The sequence below is a fragment of the Zootermopsis nevadensis genome, unplaced genomic scaffold (assembly GCF_977971745.1).
Source record: "Zootermopsis nevadensis isolate Lab colony 2312 unplaced genomic scaffold, Znev_1.0 Znev_ptg000001l, whole genome shotgun sequence".
NCBI classification, from domain to species: Eukaryota; Metazoa; Arthropoda; class Insecta; order Blattodea; family Termopsidae; genus Zootermopsis; species Zootermopsis nevadensis.
The window spans coordinates 4,767,334-4,789,547 of NW_028259133.1; the positions used below are offsets into that span (position 1 = coordinate 4,767,334).

Below are 22,214 nucleotides of genomic sequence, written 5' to 3' on the forward strand. Positions count from 1 at the left end.
CACAGATTTCTTAATAATTCTTATATAAGATAAGTAATTGTGATATTCTAAAACGTTTTTAACATCCTAGGAACGCTGTTTTGTGCTCGGGACTGGGAAATTCCTCAATGCGTGAACCTTCCTTTCATCTGGCTTTACACCCTCAGGTGTAATCCTGTGACCAAGGTAACAAACCTCTTTTCTTAAAAATTTGCATTTATCTAGCTGGAGACAGAGAATGAACTCAAGTTTGATTGAAACATGTAGTGTTTACTCTTCTTTCATACAATATATTATTACTGATTGTTTGTGTATTTGTCAGTTAGGTAATATGTTTAAATATTGTTTGATTCAAAAGATAGAAAATTTTTATTTGTAATTCTGCAGAACAAATTCAGATCCATAAATATGATTTTCACATCAGATCTTGGTTCAGAATATTATGTTGCTCAGTCCCGCGCCGTAGCTGCATGATCTGAGGCATCATGCTTCGGACCGGTGATATGGAATGCGCGCTGGTTTGAGTCTCGGGGGAGAAGAAATTTTCTCATGAGATTTTCGACCAGTGTATGGGACCAGTGCCAAGCCAGCATCGTGAGGAAATTGGGGAGCTACAATGAGTAGCGTAATCCGGTCAGGAAAACTAGCAATGGCTGGGGGTTCGTCGTGCTGACCACACGTCACCCTGTATCTGGTTGGATGATCGTTCAGCTCTGCTTAGGCATGTGAACGTGAGGCCAGCAGTCAAGCTAGTCGGCTTTGGCTCTCTGGAGCTGTTACGTCACGGATTTAATTAAAGAAGTGCCTACAATTAACAATTCCTTATATTGTATAATATTAATAGTTACTGGCCTGGAACTCACATCATTCTTTATTCAGATAATAATTTGTTACTTATTAGTCAAGTGCTGAACATTAGCTTGTAGACATTTTCAAAAATTAAAGACAGAGCTGTCTAAAGAAAACTTCATATTTTTAGTACTTAAAATTAACTCTCTCTTTTTTCTTTTGTCTCTTGCGAGGATTGAGTACATTTACCTATAGTATACATCCTCTTTAACAAATTTAAATGCTAAATACCTTTTTTTTTGAGGCGTGGACCTGGTGCCGCTTGGTCACTGGGACCGTGGGTTTGAATCCCACTCACGCCATAAGTAACATACTGTTAAGTTAATGTTTAAGGAAGATTGTCACTGGACATGTGTTCTGCACGTCATTACACATCAGAATTTACTGAATGTTCATGTACTTAATTCCATGTAGCAGAGTCCTTATAAAGAAGCTCAACTTGTCAAGAAAATCTTCTATGGAACCTGAAGATTCAAAAATGTTCAAAACAGCCTGCTTCTGGTCCGTCCTGATACAAACTAATGAATCCAGCCCATATACTCCCATCTCATTTACCCAAAATCCATTTATTCTCCCATGTATGCTAATGTATTCCTTGTGATCACATCCCTTCATGCTCTCTAACCAAAACGTTATATTACATCTCTCACCCAAGGTATTATATTAATAAAGATTAATGACAATTGGAATTATTTTTCTAGTGTTTTTGCGCACCACTTTATGTAATGAGAAGTATCATTAAATGTACTTCTGATGTGGATCTAATATACAAGCCTTTTGCTATAAATGTTTCCTCCCACACCCTGCATAAGAGCAAATATTGCAATGATGCACTGTTCTTTATGCAGGTTTACCATCATATTAAATACTGCCCTTCCCTTCTGGAGGTAGTTGGTCTTCAAATTCTAGCTCGATATCTCAGAGAATTATCTATGTTCAATATCAGCCATTAAATTAAAAACAATCCTTCTGCCAGATGTGCATCGCCTGCTAATGTCTGAAGGGACTTCGGTATATTTGAAACAAAAATTGTTTCCTTCAGTCATATTCTATAATAACCATATTGCTATCCATATATTAGATATTAATTGTATATACATTCTTTCTCGTGTCCACACAGCATTGACTGAGCATATCTTATCACCCCAATCACATATTTCCTGATTTAGTGCCTTGTTTGTTTGTATTTGTTTGTTTTACATGTTTTCTTCTCCTTTTAACCTAAATGACTTCATTGCATTACATTATTAATACAAAGATAATGAGGTATTACATAATAAGTTTTTGTGTACAGGAAACTCTCGGTTTACGAACGTGTTCCATTCCAAGACGTTGTTCGTTATGTGTATCTTGCATTCCCGAGCTTTTACAATGCATATCATATATGTTAGCAGCCATTTTAAAACATTAAAACCATGTACTAAACATCGAGTGGTCTATACAATATGTTTCATTATAATGTACATATGCGTTATGGTTTATCAGTACCAGCAATACTATTTTGCTTTTGAACCATGATCGCTTAAATTTTTAAAAATATTTTTTTAAGTCACCAAATGCAGAACTACACTTGACCGTCTAAGATAACCTAGGCAAAGCAAGCGATGAACCTGTTATATTATAATAGGGGGAATCACCGATTTCTTTCCCACGAGAAAACATTCTACGCGGCGTGGCATGTAAACCAACTTTTTTTACTGGCTAGATTAGTTTTATTAACCAAGAACAGGTTCAGTATAAGTATCATATAATAATATTCTTGTAATTATTGTAATAAATACATTTTTAAAAGTTTAAAATTATGTTCACTATACGTTTGGCATTTCGTTTTATAAGGAACTCTATCTATTGGCGACTTTAAGAAATTTTGAATGAATTGTGACGTTCGTAAACCGAGAGTTGCCTGTATTAACTTGCACATGTAGCTCTTTGATATTGTGTTCTTCTCTTGTGCTGTTTTTATAATTGACCTGGTTGTTGATGCAGCACACTAATAGTAAAGAACCAAATTGAACTGCATTAGCAGCCAAAATGCCATTACAGATAGCACACAATAAAAGAACAAAATAAATATAACAAAACTACACAACCAGATTATAAAAAAATCACATGAATGTAGAGAAAGTTAAAACAAAGTTATAACAGTTACAACTGAAACAGACAAATTCTGCAGCCAACATTATCTAGTAAATTTTAAAGATCAAACAGCAAATAGACATGTGATCAGTCACTCAGTCTGGTGCATTTTAGAGGAATTCCTCCTTTGGCAGCCAATACCATAGCTTTGGGGTTTAAGTGCATAGAACGTGGCGTTTCAGCACATGGCGACACTTCGAACTTTCCTATTACGCTCGCTATACCCAGCTTCACAGCAATAAGTCCAAATAGTCTACCTGAAACATATACAGTGCAATGCTAAATTTAGAATATATAAAGTTAATACATATATTTGTTCATATAACATGAGACACTATAAATAACATGTACTCAATACTTGGACTGGGTTCACAGTTTTGCATATATTGCCCAGTTCTCAGTAAAGACAGAAAAAGTTGTCTAAAAATATATTACCATAATTCTTGACTTGTATTATTAGACTACTTTTGTTCATAAAAGTATTTGAATACTGAAGTTTTATACATAATTAACTTCAGAACTAGTACTGAGTACTTCACGTACCTATGCAGTTCTTAGGCCCCTCTCCAAATGGCAAATACATGAAAGGATGGCGAGTTGTCCTGTTCGTCTCGCTGAACCTCTCTGGATCAAAATGCTCTGGGTATGGATACACGTCTGGGTCCATGTGTATTCCCAAGAGGGGAACATATACTGCCGTGCCCTTCTCAATGGTAATGTTGGTACCAGGGATAACGTAATCTCTATTCGGGACTCTGTCTAGTATTGGCATTGGAGGATATTTTCGGAGTACCTCTGTCGACAAAAAGAATTGAGATTAATTAAAAATGTTTCACAGAATTGCTTGCAGATCCTGCAAACTGCAGTCACAATTGACTAGGAATGGAAACACAGGAAATAATTCCTTGCACGGTTTTTAACAAACAGTAATAATGGTTTGCATACGATTTGGTAAATTATGGTGCTTTCTGTGAGATATTGCTCTAAAGCAGAATTCCACAGGCATTTTTCACCAGTGGCATACGCTGACTTATCAAACACTCGTGACAGTGCACCACAAAAATCTGCTCCATAAAAATGAGGTATGAAACTACACATGGTCATAGATATGTATCTGCATCTAAATACAGTGGATTCTGGTTAATTGGGACAGATCGGGACCAGAACACTTTGGCCCAATTATGCGAAGTTCCATGTAAAGAGTTAAAAAGGTTTGTTCTTTAAGATTTGTCCCAAATAAACGGCTGCCCCGATTAACCGATGGCCCAATCAACCGGAATCTACTGTACTTACCTAGTAAGAATGCACACTCACTCTACGGTGCAGGATATTCTTTGTAAAGACAATTGAATACTCGACTTGTCAAAGAATAGCCCACTTTCTTTGTGAGTTTATAATTTTTTTAATTTTTCTACCTCTATATTTCTTACTAATGTAATTTCAGCACACATAATTGTACTTTGTTTCTCTCTGTAAAACGCTACGTTTGAATTACATTAGAATGCGGGTATAAACCTAAAAAATAATAATAATAATTTTGATTTCCTTTCATTTATAGGATGACTTGAGGCATAATAGGTTTAATATGTGTTTATATTAATAAAAATTACGAGGTTCTAGTTGTACGAATTATTAAAACTATGGTATGAGATAAATTATATGAAATTTCAATTGTCCTGGTGACTTGAAAACACTTTTTAACATGAAGGTACATATCTAAAATTGTTACAGACTGAATCATTAGTTTTGCAAAATTCTGCATAGTCTTTATGAACTTTCTAAAAGCTGAAAATTTTTAGGTGTTTATTTAATTTTTAACCCACGTCAAAGCCCTGGGAATGACCAGTCACAATCTGCTGTAGACGAGAACCTGTCATGGCGATGTACTAACCTGAAGTATTGCCACAATAAGTAATAAGTCTCAAAAGGAATCCTGGCACTCTAGTAAAGCTATATCTATTATAAATAATTCTAAAAGAATGATCTGGAAAAAAATTATTTCCCTTTAAAGTACAGTAATATCCTCTTGAGTGAACAGCTTTATACCCAGACCACTTTACCATCACTGATTAACTTATTCCATAACACCAATCAAAACAATTTTACTTGTAATTTATATCATTTGTGCTAAAGGTAAACCATTCAAGCTCTAGAACAGCGTTTATCATCCTATCGTACGCATACCACTGGTGGTGTGCGAGTCGATGTCAAGCTGTACTCAAACTAAGTAAGAGAATCAAAAGATAATATTAACATAAATAAGTTTTCCCTGAATGCATTTGGTTATTGGTACATTTAATGTTTCAAATTAGAATTAGTGGTAAGACAGCAAAAAAAGGGTGAGAACCCCTGCTCTAGAAATTTGTGTACCTGAAACCACCATGTGGAGGTACTCCATGTCTCTAACAGCCTCGTATGTCAGCGTCCCTTCATTTTTGTCCATAGCATCTAGAATCTCTTCTCGCAGTCTGGTTTGTAGATGAGGCTGCATTGCCAACTCATAGAGTATGAAGGCTATCACTGCAGCATTAGCCTCAAAACCTGCAGTGAAGAATATTGCAGCTTGTGCCACAAGAATGTCTCCCTTGAAATCTGCAAAAAAAATATTTTAAACTGATGTAAACATGATAATTATGCAGTAAATTATAATAAATACTATTTTTTGTGTATACATGTCATTAGATCAAACCCAGAACTCACTGAATAGCATATTATACCATTTTGAATTTAAAAGTAAATTTCTTCCCAGTCAGCATTCTGAATATAATATATTGATTTAAATTATAATATTATATTTGTGTCTTATAGACAGCAATACCTCCTATACCACACATAAACACGGTATTTTTGTGTATGCCAACCTTCTGAACTGGAGGGAAATCCATTTCTGAAGTGATTAGTGACTTGTGACAAGACATGGATCTAACATTTCACTTCAGAATCACTTTTGACATAACCAACTGTTCTGTAAAATATTTATTTTCTTGTAAAAGTATCAAATCTGGATAATATATATATTTATAATAAATTACATAAGCTGTAAATTGAATTTACGAGGTTCAATACAAATGTCGGTAATGGAAATATATTTTTCGTTCAAGTATACCCATCATCACCTGTCCAAAATGATTATTAATACTTTTGAAAGGAATTGCTGAGAAACTTTCTTTTGAAGATGGATGTCTTCTGGGTTGCTGTGCCGTGTAGTCTGGTAGAAATTTAAAAGTTCCGAAGGTCCTTGCTGCTTCTATCATCAGGGCGATGAGACCTCTACTTCTACCACATTATGTGGCGCAACAACAGAAGACATCCAACCTCATTTTTAATTCTGTATCGTAATATTTACTGATTACCCTCGTTTATTTATTTCACTAATAACTAATACTGAGATACGAAATATAAATACTGTAAATGAATAAAAATTATTTAGCAGTAACCTTTAGCAACGTTAATAACTGTAAAATTTCTGTAGTACGAAGAAAAATTCAGTTACAACTCGGGAGTTTGGCGAGTGATTATACCACCTCCAAAAATACACCTTTTAACTAAATTAACTATAGAATATTAATACATATCAAACTTAAGAAATGATACAGGTACTTAGGCTCCCTCAGTTCTTAAACAACCAACAGACCTTCATGACAATCACTCCAAGGGACATATTCCTCAAAAAAATTTGCATATTTTCGTGATACATTTTTCAAAGCAGTATTACCGAGTTAGGGACCATGTAGGAATGTTCAATTTCCACTCAACAGATGGTGCAAGATGTACCGTTTGAATGGTATGTCTCATATCGCGCTACTATGGCACGAAGAGGAACTGAACAAGACTTTTATCAGTAGCGTCTGTGAACGCCACATTTGTTTGTGTTCGCCACATTTGTTTGTGTTGTGTGCATGCAGTTTTGAAAACTTCTAAATGAAAGAGGTAAATACAATTACATCTACTCCAGAACTATGCTGTGTTGTTTTCGAATATGCAGAGATCTGATATATGTAGGGCTTTTAACTCTCAGCTTGCTCTCGAGTTTCGCTATTTATTTTCAATTTCTGTATGCTGTGCATCATGGTGTCAGAGACAGAGGTCTCTGTACAAATATTATAAGCCGTATATTTGAGTTAAATATGTTTTCCCTCGCTAGTAAGCGACTATCTGACCCTTTCTCCAACATTTTTGTACAAAAGTTGGACACTTATACCAATATTTGCTAACGTTTTTGTAAGTGAACTAAAAGTGCTTAAATGTATTTGTTATTTTCAACCTGTTGTGATATGGACAAGAAATACAACAAATCTAGTAAAGTTGCAGAACCTAAGTATGTCCCCTCCAAGGATATGATAGTAGAACATTGGAAATAGCTGTAAGGAAATTTCTATCAAGAAGACTTGACTCTTTAAAGAGCTTCTAAATACTACAAAGTTCCGTGATCGACAAAAAGACAACGTTGTCAAGGCCAGCGAACATTTTGATGGTCGGTGCAACGATCTCAAAAAGTTCGAAATAGGGGAAGTTGGCAAGCCATTTGCTGTGTCTTCTGACGTAGAATTAAAAGTTGCAAAATATGTGATACGAATGCAGGAACTTGGTTTTGACTAACAGTTTTTCAGGTCAGGAGCCTAGCATATAGCTTAGCACAAAAATATAGGACCGGTAACAGATTTAATCCCGAGGAAAGAGTTGCTGGGAAAAAGTGGTACAAACGGTTTCAGGAAAGATTCCATTTGACTCCTAGGCGACCGGAAAGTTTGTCACTTTATCGTGCCTCCTGTTCAAATCCCATGTTGATACAGGCTTTCTATGACTGCCTGGAGAAAGTCCTTGATGAACATGATTTGAGAAAATGCCCTGATAGAATCTGGAATTGTGACGAAACAGGGCTCATGTTTGTAACCTCTGGACACAAAATAGTTAGAAGCGTTGGTAAAAAAATATGTTTATGAAAGTGTTTACGCAGAGTGAGGCACTACAACGGCCCTATGTTGTGAAAATGCTGCTGGAAAATCTGGTGCGATTCTGATAATATTCAAAGGCGTGCAGAACATCCCAGCGTTGAAAGATGGCGCTCGTCTGGATGCTACAGTTGGAGTCAGTCTAAAAGGCTGGCTTACAAGCGAACTTTTCCAGAAATGTTCGGAACAGTTCATCAAATCTCTGTCAATTGTCTTTCTTATGGACTTTCATGTACGAGGTGCGATCGGAAAGTTTCAAGACTGTGTCAATAGAGGGCGAACCGGATGTAGTACGAGCTTCTGCCGCTAAGGGGTGCGGCCTACATTCATAGTGAATCAGTGTGCCAGCCGGCATCATCGAATTAGCATTTGTTTCTTAGTTACGGGCGTTTTGGTAGTGCATTACACCGACCCTCCTGCGATTTCGGAATGGCGTGTGCATCAAATTTTGCCAAAGACTCGCCAAAACGGCTACGGAAACCTATGAAATGCTAAAGCAAGCTAAAGTCCGCAATGGGTCGTGCACAAACTTTTGTGTGGCATTCACGTTTTAAAAATGGCCGAACCTCTGTCGATGACGACGAGCGTTCTGGACGACCATCTTCGAGCACAACGCCCGAAAATGTTACGAAGATTCGGCAGGCCATTCACGAAGATCGTCGTCGTACCATCAACGACTTGTGCGACATTGTTGGGATAGGCTATGGGACCTGTCAGCTGATTCTAAAGGAAGAACTCCACATGCGACGCATCCTGTCTGAGGACCAGAAGCAGAATCGACTTCTCGTTTGTCAGGAGCTCAAAGATCTTGCAAGAACCGACCCCAACTTCCTTTCTAAGCTCCGTGTGACTTCTTCCTCTTCCCAAAGATGAAAATTCAGCTAAAGGGAAGGAGATTTGAGACGATAGAAGAGATTCAGGCAGAATCGCAGATGGTGCTTGACAGGCTGACAAAGAAAGATTTCCAGGGATGCTTCCAGGCTTGGCAGCGGCGCTGGGATCGTTGAATTCACTCCCAGGGAAACTACTTCGAGGGTGATGGATGAATTTAATACCTGAGATAAGTGTACGGGTTTTTATAGGCGCAGTCTTGAAACTTTCCGATCGCACCTCGTATCCCACCTGTCACCAGAGGCTCTGTAGATTTCAGAAGAAAATCAGATCACAATTCTAACATTTCCGTCACGTGATCCAGCCTTTAGATGTTAGTGTTTATGGTTCCTTAAAGGCACCTTGGAGAAATGAAATAGATGCACATATAAGAAGGAACCCCAGAATATCACCTAGCCGTTACGATCTCAATCCACTGTTCAACCCCAGCCACGAACAGAGTTTCACGCCAAAAACCATCAAAGCTGGATTCCGAAAATCGGGTATCAGTCCGTTGAACAGGAATGAAATTCCTCCAGAGGCAACAGTACCATCTATACAGGGTGATTCAAAAGGTTAGGGCCAAACTGAAGGGTCGTATAGAGGGACTCAGAGAGAACAACTTTCGAATAGGAATCCATGTCCTCCGAAGTTATCCTGAGTCAGTCAAGGCCATTGAAGGTTGGGAAGTCTGAAATAATTTGGTTTGTAAGATTGCTAATGTAATCCTTGTACATTAATAAAAAAATTAGGATAGTAGGAGAATTGCAAATTACGATTGTCTCAGCGGTACGTTATCAGACTTCCCTACCTTCAATGGCCTCGACTGACTCAGGATAACATCGGAGGACATGGATTCCTATTCGAAAGTTGTTCTCTCTGAGTCCCTCTGTACCATTGCTTCCCAAACTTTTTCCTTCTTTACTCAAAACCGCTTACCAGAAAGTCCTTTTTACCCGATGTAGGTAAAACACAAATTGCACAGAAAACATATGACAAGTGGAGAGATCGGTAAAAAATATGACGCGAACAATATTTTTGATGCAATGTCTTAATTTTAAACATTTTAGCAGCCACAAAAAATTGATAATTATTCACCATGAATATTTCATAACCCAGGTCCCAGCTAATGAGTATAATTCTACTGCTCCATCTTATTTACTATTTCTGCAAATTTGGGAGCAATTGGAGACAGAACAGACCTCACATCGTATTCGGGGTTCAGCAAACAGTTTTTGTTTTGTGCTCTTTATGCAGGCAAGAGTGGAAAATCCCACTTCACACATGTAGGTGTAATGTGTATTCCGAGGTGTGTCGTTACCCAAAGAAAAACCACTTTTACCCATTTTGGGGTAATTTACCCAGGTTTGGGAAGCACTGCTCTATACGCTCCTTCAGTTTGGCCCTAACATTTTGAATCACCCTGTAGATTCCGACAGAAATCAGACGGAATATAATCAAGATGATGAACCAATCATGCAAATTCCAACTCGTGACCCACCCAGAACGCGAATCACTCGCCGTCTGCCAAAGTCCACACGTGCCCGCCTCAGACATCCTGCAACCTCGACCCTGACTCCATGAACAGACGCAGATACAAGAAACGCAAACAAGTCAACAGTGAATGACGATAATTCTACGTGCTCTGTATGAAGGCGAGATTATGAATATGACCTAAAGAAAGGCACGTGGCAAAATGATTCAGTGTTGTTTCGGCCTTGACTAGTTTCATAACGAGTGTGAAAATCTTGCTGATAATTTTTTAGGAGACTTTTATATGTGCTCGCAATGTGAGATTGGGTAGGCCCCAGGGCACGAAACAACTCGAGAATCGAAAAATCGTATTTTGATTAAACATGATATTGGATAATTCTACAGAAAGTGAATTTTTCATATAGATCAGACAATTTTAACGACCACTTTGCGAAATAACATGTACGAGGTGCGATCGGAAAGTTTCAAGACTGTGTCAATAGAGGGCGAACCGGATGTAGTACGAGCTTCTGCCGCTAGGGGGTGCGGCCTACATTCATAGTGAATCAGTGTGCCAGCCGGCATCATCGAATTAGCATTTGTTTCTTAGTTACGGGCGTTTTGGTAGTGCATTACACCGACCCTGCTGCGATTTCGGAATGGCGTGTGCATCAAATTTTGCCAAAGACTCGCCAAAACGGCTACGGAAACCTATGAAATGCTAAAGCAAGCATTTGGGGAGTCCGCAATGGGTCGTGCACAAACTTTTGTGTGGCATTCACGTTTTAAAAATGGCCGAACCTCTGTCGATGATGACGAGCGTTCTGGACGACCATCTTCGAGCACAACGCCCGAAAATGTTACGAAGATTCGGCAGGCCATTCACGAAGATCGACGTCGTACCATCAACGACTTGTGCGACATTGTTGGGATAGGCTATGGGACCTGTCAGCTGATTCTAAAGGAAGAACTCCACATGCGACGCATCATGACAACGCGCCAGCGCACACCGCCCTCAAAGTTCGGCAGTTTTTGGCCTCAAACACCATGGCCGTCATCCCGCACCCTCCTTAGCTCCGTGTGACTTCTTCCTCTTCCCAAAGATGAAAATTCAGCTAAAGGGAAGGAGATTTGAGACGATAGAAGAGATTCAGGCAGAATCGCAGACAAAGAAAGATTTCCATGGATGCTTCCAGGCTTGGCAGCGGCGCTGGGATCTTTGTGTTCACTCCCAGGGGAACTACTTCGAGGGAGATGGATGAATTTAATACCTGAGATAAGTGTACGGGTTTTTTTTATAGGCGCAGTCTTGAAACTTTCCGATCGCATCTCGTATATGTGCTCGCAATGTGAGATTGGGCAGGCTCCTGGGCACGAAACAACTCGAGAATCGAAAAATCGTATTTTGATTAAACATGATATTGGATAATTCTACAGAAAGTGAATTTTTCATATAGATCAGACAATTTTAACGACCACTTTGCAAAATAACATGTATGCCATAGTGTTTACCGATGCCTAACCAGGGATACATTTCCCTTTAAATATACGTAAGAGCATAAATGATATTTAAGCTAATTTAATCGACAACTCCACATAACTCTACTGTCAGTACGTTACCAACCCAATAACTATAATGTTCTTACTTTTGGACGTGTTCACATCCGTGTGGAGCCCCTACTAATATAAACGCATTGAATTGTTACGCCATGCATATATTTCCTAACATGATATAATCCTAAGATTATTACTGTGTTCACAGGAATTTGCCACTGAATCCGATACTTATACACACAAACCTGATTTATTTGAGGTACGATGAAGTATTTTCTAGCTTTCTGGAGTTTTCGATTGCAGACGAGAAGGCTAAGGGAACTCAATTGACCGCGTATAATCTACTCTCAGTTGTTGTATGTACGAGATATTATTTGTTACCGTCATTAACAGATAGGTAGAAGGCATTTTGTTATCATTTATTATGTATTATTACATTAGAAATTTACCCTTCATTTTTGAGTCAAACCAAGCAAATTCAAGTTGTCTTCATTCGCCGTCTATAACATTTAATAGTGTGTCTGAGTTCTATAATGCGCGTATTTATTTACCTAGTACATCAACACCTTCAACTCAGACCAGAAGCTCTTGTCCCATTGTATTTATGGATTTCCTTCGTCGTTAACCCTTTGCGTACCCGTCGGCCGATCCGTCGGCCGAAGAATTACAATAGTTTAAAAGCAATGGCTAGAATGCAATCTTGTCTTCTGAGATGTGACACAGTGTAGGCTTGTAGCTTCATAAATTGTATTCCCCGACAGATATAAAAACAATATAAAAACCTAAACTTAAGTTGGAAGATAATATTAAAAAGGACCTTGGAGAAATACGATGGGTAGTGAGGACTGGACTCGTATGGCTTAAGATAAGGACCAGTGGCGCGATATTGTGAACACATTTTTTGAGTGGCTGAGAGATTGTTGGCTTCTAAGGAGGGCTCAGGTTTATGGAGTAAGAAAGTAAGGTACGTTTGTCAGGTGTAGTCAGGTCTGGTTGTGTTAGATTCTAATAAAGGTTAAAATTTGAAGACCAAATATTAGAATTTCAGATACGGAAATTGTGAATCTCTTATCCTGGCTTCTTAACATTTGTAAATTGCGAGGGTTTTCAATGGCTTGGCAAATATATTTCGCGGGACGATACGGAATTAAAATTTTCTAAATTCGCGTTGCATAGAACGCACGGGGATACTCGGTGTATTCCGGCAGTAAACTAATTTTCCGATCCCATATTGTGTTGGTCGAAATTGTCTTTTAATAAATATCTCGAGTCACGTATCCGAAAAGGGGAGCCAGTGAATACGATGTCGCTGTTTGAATTTCTTATCCTGAATAATTTTTAAAGTTTTTTTCTTTCTTCATTAACCACTTAAATGTAACGAACGAGCACTTCAAAATAATCGAGTTATTATTATAAGCGCTTCGCAGGCCGCCATATTTTGTCTCCTGTACCTTTTTATGCAGACGACTTAGTAGTATTGGCGAAGGAAGAGGATGAATTACAGAACATGATGGACAAGTTAGTGGAAACAGGTAGAGAGTATGGAATGGAAATTAACATTGAAAAATCAAAGGTAATGAGGATAGCACCGAGAGCAGAACCATTGAACGTTGTAATTGGAAACCAACAGATGGAGAATGTGGAGCATTTCAAGTCCTTGGGAAGCATAGTCACGACGGACGCCCTATGCACCAAGGAAGTAAAAGCAAGGATAGCCATGGCCAAGGCAGCTTTCGTCAAGAAGAGGACACTTCTCACTAGCAAGTTGGGCTTGGAGATGAAGAAGAAACTAGTGAAGTGTTACGTATGGAGCAGAGACTTGGACACTCAGGAAGAAGGAACAGAAATACCTGGAGAGTTTTGAAATGTGGTGTTGGAGAAGAATAGAGAAGATCAGGTGGACGGATCGAGTGACCAACGAAGAAGTATTGAGGAGAGTCAACGAGCAAAGAAACATTCTGCAGGCGATTACACGAAGGGACATATTATGAGAAGGAATGGATTACTGAGTGATATCATCGAAGGCCAGGTTGAAGGAAAGCGAGGACTGGGAAGAAGACTGATACAGCTAACCGACGATCTTAAACAAGGAAAGAAGATGACGTTCCAGGAATTAAAGCGAGAAGCCGAGAATAGGGACAACTGGAGAGCTCTTTTTGGGCAGAGCAATGGACCTGTCGTAAGACAGAACACTTAATAATCTTTTTATATTTAACTGCAGCTGGGCACCTCTTGTTTGACTAGAGACCCACTCACAGAACTCCATACCAAAGACATAAAATATCTAATCCACTTACCAATAGCAGCATCCATTTCGTCCGCAATGTCATTTCTGGTTCCATTCTTGTCTGCTTTACTTTTCGCTTCATTTTTCTCGTTATTCTTTAGTTGAATCAACATCTGCAAGAAATCTGCTCTCTCAATGTTCTTCTCCTCCCTTTCCTTAATGGTATCCCAAAACGCTTTCCTTAAGAATTTGGTTGTTTCATCTGAGAAGAACTTGACATTCATAACCTTAACAACCAGCGGTAACATAAATGTTGACATGAACTCAAAACTCCTATAAACGGAAAAGTCAAAAATCTTCCTTCCAAATTCACGGAATTCAGCGTTAGGATCCAAGAGGCAGTTACTTCCTATACCAAACGCACAGGAGGTTATGACGTCAGTGGCAAATTTACCACAAACTTCCTTCGCTTCTATTATCTTTTTTGTTTTGTCATTATTCTCTAAATATTCTCTGAGCTGTTCGGCGCAAGTAAATATTAACGGGGACATCTGCTTCACTCGAAATGGTGTAAAGAGTGGTGTCATCTTGAATCGTAAGTACTTCCATGCCGGTCCCTTCAGTAGGAACAGGTTATTTGACAGAGGATCTGTCTTGGTGTTGGAATGCACCAGACGATCGTAGAAGATGTTGAAGTCTTTCACCAAAATTATCTTTATCAGCTCAGGGTCTCTTAACACAATTGCAGGTCTGGAAGCATTAAAACATACAAAGATAATAATTTGTACTTGATGAGGATGCAAATCTATTTTACTTGTTGTAGTAAAAAATGTAATACTTTCCTATAAAAATACAACCTGAAGTCACACTGCAGATTTCCTATGTAGAACCAAATACAGGTAGACCTCGATTTGCGCCGATTCAGAATAACGCCGATTTTGAAACCAGAAAGTCAAAAAAGTGAGAAAAATATATTTAACTATTATTTATAACGTTTTATAATTTATATCGTACTGATTCTTATACTAAATCGTAATTCTTACATCGCTGATTTTGAATAAAAATTATAAATACAGTCATCTCTGCAATTACGTATGTTTCGTTAACGCGAATTTGCTCCAACGAGATCGATGAATCGGTAAAAGCTGTTTGTGAAATGCAAACTTTTGCATATGCGAGTTTGCTCTTATGCAATTTAATTCCTGGCGCTTTAAACTTTCAAAGGACTAATTTAATCTCTGCGGAGGTCCCGGGGTTATTTTTACTATGCGATTTTCTATAGGTCGGCGTCTTATATGAATGCAACTATCGCATGACAGCAGAGATGACTGTACACATCAGTCACATGAAAGAATCACAGTCAATCGCGGGGACCAACGAATTGCCGATTATAAGTGTATAAAATATATTTTTTAAATTCCCTTTATTTTATTTACGTTATTTCAGAGCTTTAAATATAATGCAATTATATTAATCGTCAATGTTTGGATGCTGGGAAGGCATGTCATTGACTTCGCATTGATTTACATTATAAAAGAGTTTCAATTTACACCGGTTCGTCCAGGAACGCATCCCCGACGCAAATCGAGGGCTACCTGTACTTGGTGTAACAGAATTTAAATTCATACCTTCCAAAAACGTAAATTCCGAAGAAACGTTTACCAGCGCCTTCATTGTACATCCTCTGCATAAACTGTCCCACACTTTCCCTTTGTAAGAAACATTCCTTGAAGTTACCAAACAACGTGGTTGGCCGTGCAAATGGAACACCTCGTTTTTCCCAGTAACTGAACTTGTGTCGGAAATAAAGATGGGCTAGCAGCAGGAGACCAGACACGATGACAATAGCGTCCAGCAGCAGTGAATCACCGAATAGCGCCATCTTCTGCCACAGTCTGGAATAAAAAAGCTCCATAATTTTTACATTTGTTTAAATCTTGTCAGTATAATCACAATAAAATTCCTATTAAATATTAAAATATTACTATAATTAACATTTAAATATTTAAAATATATTAAATTAAATGATGTTCTCTATCGAAATGTTCGATTTACATTAGATCATCAGTGTAAAAAGTGATGATTTACCCTTTGGACTACCTTCATGTCCACATGCCAAAAAAACAATTACCCTAATATGTTGGCCGAATAATAATAATAATAATAATAATCCCGCTTCATGTTCGGCGGGTCCCGGGTACAAGATACATGCCTGGAAAGTGTTCTGAATTTGGCCACGACCGCTTCCATTAATCTTCATATCATTGGGCGCTAAACAAGGTGATTCGAAGCTGTTGTGGGGAGATTAGTTTAAAAAGACAATTTAAGTAAGTATATTTTTTTTAGATTTCCCACCGTTTCGGAGATACGTCGTATTTACGTTGATGTCCATTTTATTATCGGAAACAATTTGTTTTAACATAACACGTATGTTGATTACATTCCTCTACCAGAACACGCCTCAAGGCGACGTCGAATTAGTCCCTGACGGACACCAGTCGCCTAGTTACCGCGTATCACGAACTGCGAGGACGTCACTGCATTACAGACACTTGGGGTCGTGGATGATGGGAAAAGAGTCAGGTTATTTTGCTCAGCGGTTCTTAACCTGTAGTTCGCGGACCCCTGGGAGTGCACCAAGCTCAAAACAAAGTGATTTAATTCAAAAGAAGAATAAATATCGGAAATACGATGTTGAATATTTATCGAAGGGTTTCACGCGTTATGTTACGAATTATTGTCAGATGAGGCCATGAAACCATCCGGAAAGTACCTAATCGTGAAGAACTGATATTACCTGCTGCTAAAGCCATGGTTAATGCAATGGTCCGAGAGAAAGCATCAAAAGGTTTAAATTTGATGGCATTGTCCAACGACACGGCAAACAAGCGAAATGACAACATTTCAGACAACGTAAAAGAACAGTTAGAATTATAGACTACATGTGGATTAAAGTACGGAAGTTCCAGGAATTAAAACGAGAAGCTGAGAATAGGGAAAACTGGAGAGCGATTTTTGGGCAGAGCAATGGACCTGTCGTCAGACAGAACACTGAATAATAATAATTGCATACAACGTTAGAGACGAGTTTGAGGCGAAATTTTTTGAAGATGTATTGTTCTGCCACTCTTTGGTACATACGAGGTGCGATCGGAAAGTTTAAAGACTGCGCCTATAAAAACCCGTACATTTATCTCAGGTATTAAATTCATCCATCACCCTCGAAGTAGTTCCCCTGGGAGTGAACACAACGATCCCAGCGCCGCTGCCAAGCCTGGAAGCATCCCTGGAAATCTTTCTTTGTCAGCCTGTCAAGCACCATCTGCGATTCTGCCTGAATCTCTTCTATCGTCTCAAATCTCCTTCCCTTTAGCTGAATTTTCATCTTTGGGAAGAGGAAGAAGTCACACGGCGAATAAGGAGGGTGCGGGATGACGGCCATGGTGTTTGAGGCCAAAAACTGCCGAACTTTGAGGGCGGTGTGCGCTGGCGCGTTGTCATGATGCGTCGCATGTGGAGTTCTTCCTTTAGAATCAGCTGACAGGTCCCATAGCCTATCCCAACAATGTCGCACAAGTCGTTGATGGTACGACGTCGATCTTCGTGAATGGCCTGCCGAATCTTCGTAACATTTTCGGGCGTTGTGCTCGAAGATGGTCGTCCAGAACGCTCGTCATCATCGACAGAGGTTCGGCCATTTTTAAAACGTGAATGCCACACAAAAGTTTGTGCACGACCCATTGCGGACTCCCCAAATGCTTGCTTTAGCATTTCATAGGTTTCCGTAGCCGTTTTGGCGAGTCTTTGGCAAAATTTGATGCACACGCCATTCCGAAATCGCACTAGCAAAACGCCCGTAACTAAGAAACAAATGCTAATTCGATGATGCCGGCTGGCACACTGATTCACTATGAATGTAGGCCGCACCCCTTAGCGGCAGAAGCTCGTACTACATCCGGTTCGCCTTCTATTGACACAGTCTAGAAACTTTCCGATCGCACCTCGTACTATTGCTGAAGAGGTGTACAAAAGTTTGAATTAATTTCTGACGTCAAGTGGAATTCAGTGGTCCAAATACGTAGGAATAAGCACAGGTGAGACGCGTGTCATGTCTGGGGAACTAATTGGACACATTTCACGAAAAATGGAAAATATTTCTTCAGTTACTCGGCATAATTGTTACATTAACCGAGAACCGTTAGCCACTAAGATGCCAGAAGAACTGAAAAAAAAAGGTAAAAATCTCGATTTTTATCAAAGCCAGGTCACTAAATTCAAGGATTTTTGATCAGATTCTGTCAGTCAGCTCTGATGCGTATACAAATCTGACGTTGTTTCGGATTTTTGAAATTAAGAGATGACATCAGAGTTTTCTTTATTGATCTGGAATCTCCGTTCGCTGGAATGACTACTTTTAATTAGCCATGCTGGTGTATATGACTGACGTATTTACTCATTCAACTGCACTCAACTCGAGCATGCAAGGAGGGATCAACATTTTTAATGTCGAAGACGAGATCGAGGAAGTGATCAAAAGGCTAGAATTGTGGACTCGTCACTTATCAAAAATAAATTTCAATGCTTTTAAGAACCTGAAGACCATCCTAGAATCTTCTGATGAAGAATTATCAAACGAAGTCTTGGCATTCTTTTAGTCAGCATCTGCAAGATCTTCGATGCAGTTTTCGCGAGTATTTTACACCTCCAGATGAAAGTAAATACTTGGTTACAGATTAATTTAATGCAGATATTGACAAATTAACGGACTGCTAGCATCAGAAGAAAATGGCTGAAATATGTACAAATGGTGCACTAAAAATTATATTCTCTGGCGAATATTTTACAGCATGTACGAAAGGATTATCCCGAATTATCGTACAAAGCACTGAAAGTTTTTAATTCCATTACACACCACCTATTTATGTACAAAAACGTTCTCAGCTGTTACGTACTTAAAAATAAATACAGAAACCGCTTAAGAAATGTATAATTTGACCTCAGAATTCAACTCTCAGAAATAAAACCAAATATTGAAAAGCTAGTCGCTGAGGTGCAGCATCAACCTTCCAATTAAAATTAAAATTCTTTTTTTTTTGTATATATTTTTTTCGTTTGTGAATTAAGTAAAATATATATTTTTTTTAATTTCTGTATTTCTTGTTTGTGGTGTTTAGGTCCAAATCGTAGAAATGGCTTAGGGGCGACTTCCAGTAGTGATTCAGTCGGCGTCTGCAGAAGTCAAAAGGTTAAAAACCGCTGTTCTAGCTGAATTCGCGCTAGAAAGAACATTCACTCAATGCTCTTTGTATCACAGCTGAAAATGAATATTTTACAACTAGCAAGGTTTTTTTATTTGCCATTAGAGACTGAAGATTTATTTTCCTTTTGCGGCGTGAATTTGCAGTCTTGACAAAGACGAAAAAATGTGTCTGTCATGCTTGAGTGAAAATGTTTTAATTTTATTAACACATTAAGACGTCTGTTATAATGACTAAACTAAACATGTTTACTCGTCTTTGGCAAGTGGTTTTATTCTGTCTGTTATGTACAATTCCAGACAAGAAGTTCTAATGATCACACAAACATGTTATCTGTGATACACAAGCAAATGTTATGGAAAAATTGTCGATTAAAATGTACATACAAACTTCCTAGATTCATTTAGCTCTACAATTTTTTAATTATTACCGAAACTGTGAACAACATATGTACTGTTAGAACTGAGGCTTTCACAGTCATTAGTAGGGTTCGGATGTTCATGACAAGTCATATTTTTATTGGGGCTTCTATTGTCATTCTAAACTGAAATTAAACACTAATTGGGTTATTTTAATCACAATTAGACTGTATTAATTTTGCATATAAATGCATATTTAGGTCATTTTTATGTTTTCGGTCATATTTGTAGTTAAATGCATATTTTGATTATATTTTGAGGATAAAATTCATATTTTGGTTATATTTTTGGTATAAAATTCTTACTTGTAACTACATTTCTCAGGCATTTACAGTGAATCCTTCATTTAGTTAAGATGCCGAAAGTTAAATGTTCTGAAAGTGCGAAGTTAAGAGGTTTCGTTAAAGATTTTGGCGAGAAATATTTTAGTTCTGATGGAACAATTCTGTTCTGTAAACTTTGTGAAGTTAAAGTTGCAGCTGGTAAGCGATTTAATGTGAAACAACATTGTGATACTGACCCATGCCTTATGGCTCGAAGTTCTTTGGAGTAGGCGGCTTTGAGACCCTGATCAGACAGCAGGGCAGTTGGGCAGTCTGTGTGTGTCTGTCGTGAGGGAAATGACTTGAACTCTAAGGTCGATACCAGGTCTGTTTGGGGAGTCTAGTTTTATACGTGTTTACTCGAATACCCAACCGAGGACTGAGCCCTGGAGGACTTGAGCGAATTGTGTCTCTTGGTTTTCTTTATTTCTATATTTATATTATTTTTATTAAATATTCTTTGTTGCCCAAACGGGGTTGCATTTATTTGGTGTTTGGGCTTAAACGCTGTCGCCATCCTACAACCGTACCACCTCCCGGCCTGGGATAGTTTGGTTTCAGTGACGAGTTCCCGCAGTCCCCAAACGGGGGCTCAATACTCAAAATATAAAAATAGTTTGAGCCGACAAACCAGTCATCAAAGCAAGACATCGGAATTTTCAAAGGTCCTGTGTGAAATGATGGCGTCTGCCAACTGAACAAAGCAAACAATGAGCAGTTTAAATATTTCATGGAGAAATACATGACTCAGTTAATTCCAGACGAATCAACACTACGAAAAAACTGTGTACCTGCCTGTTGTGGAGATGTTCTGAAAAGAATTACACGTACTGTGGGCGAGAATAAGATTTGGGTTTCGGTTGATGAAACAACGGATGTCTGCGGGAGATATGTAGCGAATTACGTTATTGGTACTCTCTTTGCTGACCGCCCTGGTGACTTATTCCTTCCTGATACAGTAAACCGCTCCTCTATCTCTGTAATTTTCGATAACGCCATGAAACGTTTGTGATGTCTCAAGTTACAAGACCATATTGTGCGACAATCTCAGAAGATTTTCATTTGAGACCTTGAAAATGCAAATTGTTACATATTGTAAAGCTGCCAAGAAAGGAGAATGAATAAAGGTACTTAATATTTTGAATTTTGTTTATTTATTTGTAATTAATGAATTTGAAATGCATGAAAGGCTCTTTCTTAAAATGTATCATATTTTTATAGGAGCACGTATACTCAACATCTGATGCAGATCCAAAACGAGGCATTTACAAATTAAAGCGACTGAGGTTTTTGATTAAAATCGCTAGGAAATCAAGTAATGTAATAGTTGTACATGCATATGTAAATAAATAACATGACTGAAATACAAAACGCTTTTTCTTAAATTTTGGCGAATATTTTTTCATAACTAATTAGGTCATATTTCGCTATTTTTGGAGGCATATTTCTCGGTTTTTTGGGTCATGAACATCCGAATCCTAGTGATTAGGATGATGTTCTGAATCGCATTAAACAACGCAGACACAGTACTGAGGTCGGAATAAGTGATCAGCCGCTGTGAGCGAATCTTTCAATTTGTATAAATTTTGAGTTACGTTGTTTATTTTTGAAAGGCTATATCAACTAATTCTGTCAAGTGAAATAATTATTCAATTTATTTTTCTTTTGTTGTATCAACTAGAGACTGTACGTGTGGAATGATTTTTGTTCCAGCATTAAACACTTGATATGCAGCAGCCATTTTCTCTTTACGTGTCTGTCGTCTAATATCGGACAGTGTGGTTTATAGTAGTACCGGACAAACTATTCTCGAAAAACATAATTCAAGAACATATACAATTTAGTTGGCTTGGTTTTTTTTTTTTTTTTTTTTTTTTTTTTTTTTTTTTTTTTTTTTTGAAAATGACACCTGACATTGATTGGTTTCGGAGAACTTTCACCGATGGGTTAGAGGAAAGTCCAAGATAGGCAGGAGGGTTTGCAATTGAATGGGACACATCAGCTTTTGGCATTTGCTGATGATGTTAATTTATTGGGGGACGATATAAATACAATAAAGAGGAACGCAGAAGTTTTACTAGAGGCTGGTAGACAAGTGGGGCTGGAAGTAAATTCAGAAAAAACTAAGTACATGTTAGTATCTCGTCATCAGAAGACAGGCGGGCAAAATTACC

General features: G+C 38.2%; 3 protein-coding genes across 8 annotated transcripts in view; 1 reads left to right on the plus strand and 2 right to left on the minus strand.

The window, feature by feature from the left end:
* Positions 1-21,922, plus strand: part of LOC110834930 (NHL repeat-containing protein 2) — a 30,535-nt gene extending 8,613 nt beyond the window's left edge. For 3 of the 6 annotated variants that reach the window (XR_015536665.1, XR_015536667.1, XM_087354432.1), the window contains one exon: positions 71-5,633. Coding sequence is in view for 1 of the 6 variants with exons in the window: in XM_087354432.1 (XP_087210558.1) it covers positions 71-115 (45 nt within the window). In the remaining 5 variants the exon portion in view is untranslated. Of the gene's footprint in view, positions 1-70; positions 6,895-19,214 lie in introns of those variants that run through there. The other 3 variants (XR_015536708.1, XR_015536705.1, XR_015536695.1) reach the window with 3 other exon arrangements.
* Positions 832-15,922, minus strand: LOC110834929 (cytochrome P450 6k1). Its single transcript, XM_087354107.1, has 5 exons — positions 15,669-15,922; positions 14,111-14,790; positions 5,335-5,556; positions 3,508-3,759; positions 832-3,221 (listed from the first exon to the last, which is right to left on the minus strand). Exons 1-5 carry the CDS (start codon positions 15,920-15,922, stop codon positions 3,052-3,054), a joined length of 1,578 nt encoding a protein of 525 aa, XP_087210233.1. The 3' UTR covers positions 832-3,051.
* The window catches only part of Rtel1 (Regulator of telomere elongation helicase 1), a 52,836-nt gene continuing 46,384 nt past the window's right edge, over positions 15,763-22,214 (minus strand). The window contains exon 20 of the mRNA XM_087353793.1: positions 15,763-15,935. The gene's annotated coding sequence lies outside the window, so the exon portion shown is untranslated. The remainder of the gene's footprint in view (positions 15,936-22,214) is intronic.

Bases quoted from the DNA above. Each gene is read 5' to 3' on its own strand.
- LOC110834929 (XM_087354107.1), bottom strand. From the start codon at position 15,922: ATGGCGCTATTCGGTGATTCACTGCTGCTGGACGCTATTGTCATCGTG. The intron at 14,791-15,668 runs GTATGAATTTAA...TAATGCTTCCAG, and splicing joins GGAATTTACGTTTTTGGAAG to ACCTGCAATTGTGTTAAGAG. The intron at 3,760-5,334 runs GTACACAAATTT...TTTTGTCGACAG, and splicing joins CCTCCACATGGTGGTTTCAG to AGGTACTCCGAAAATATCCT.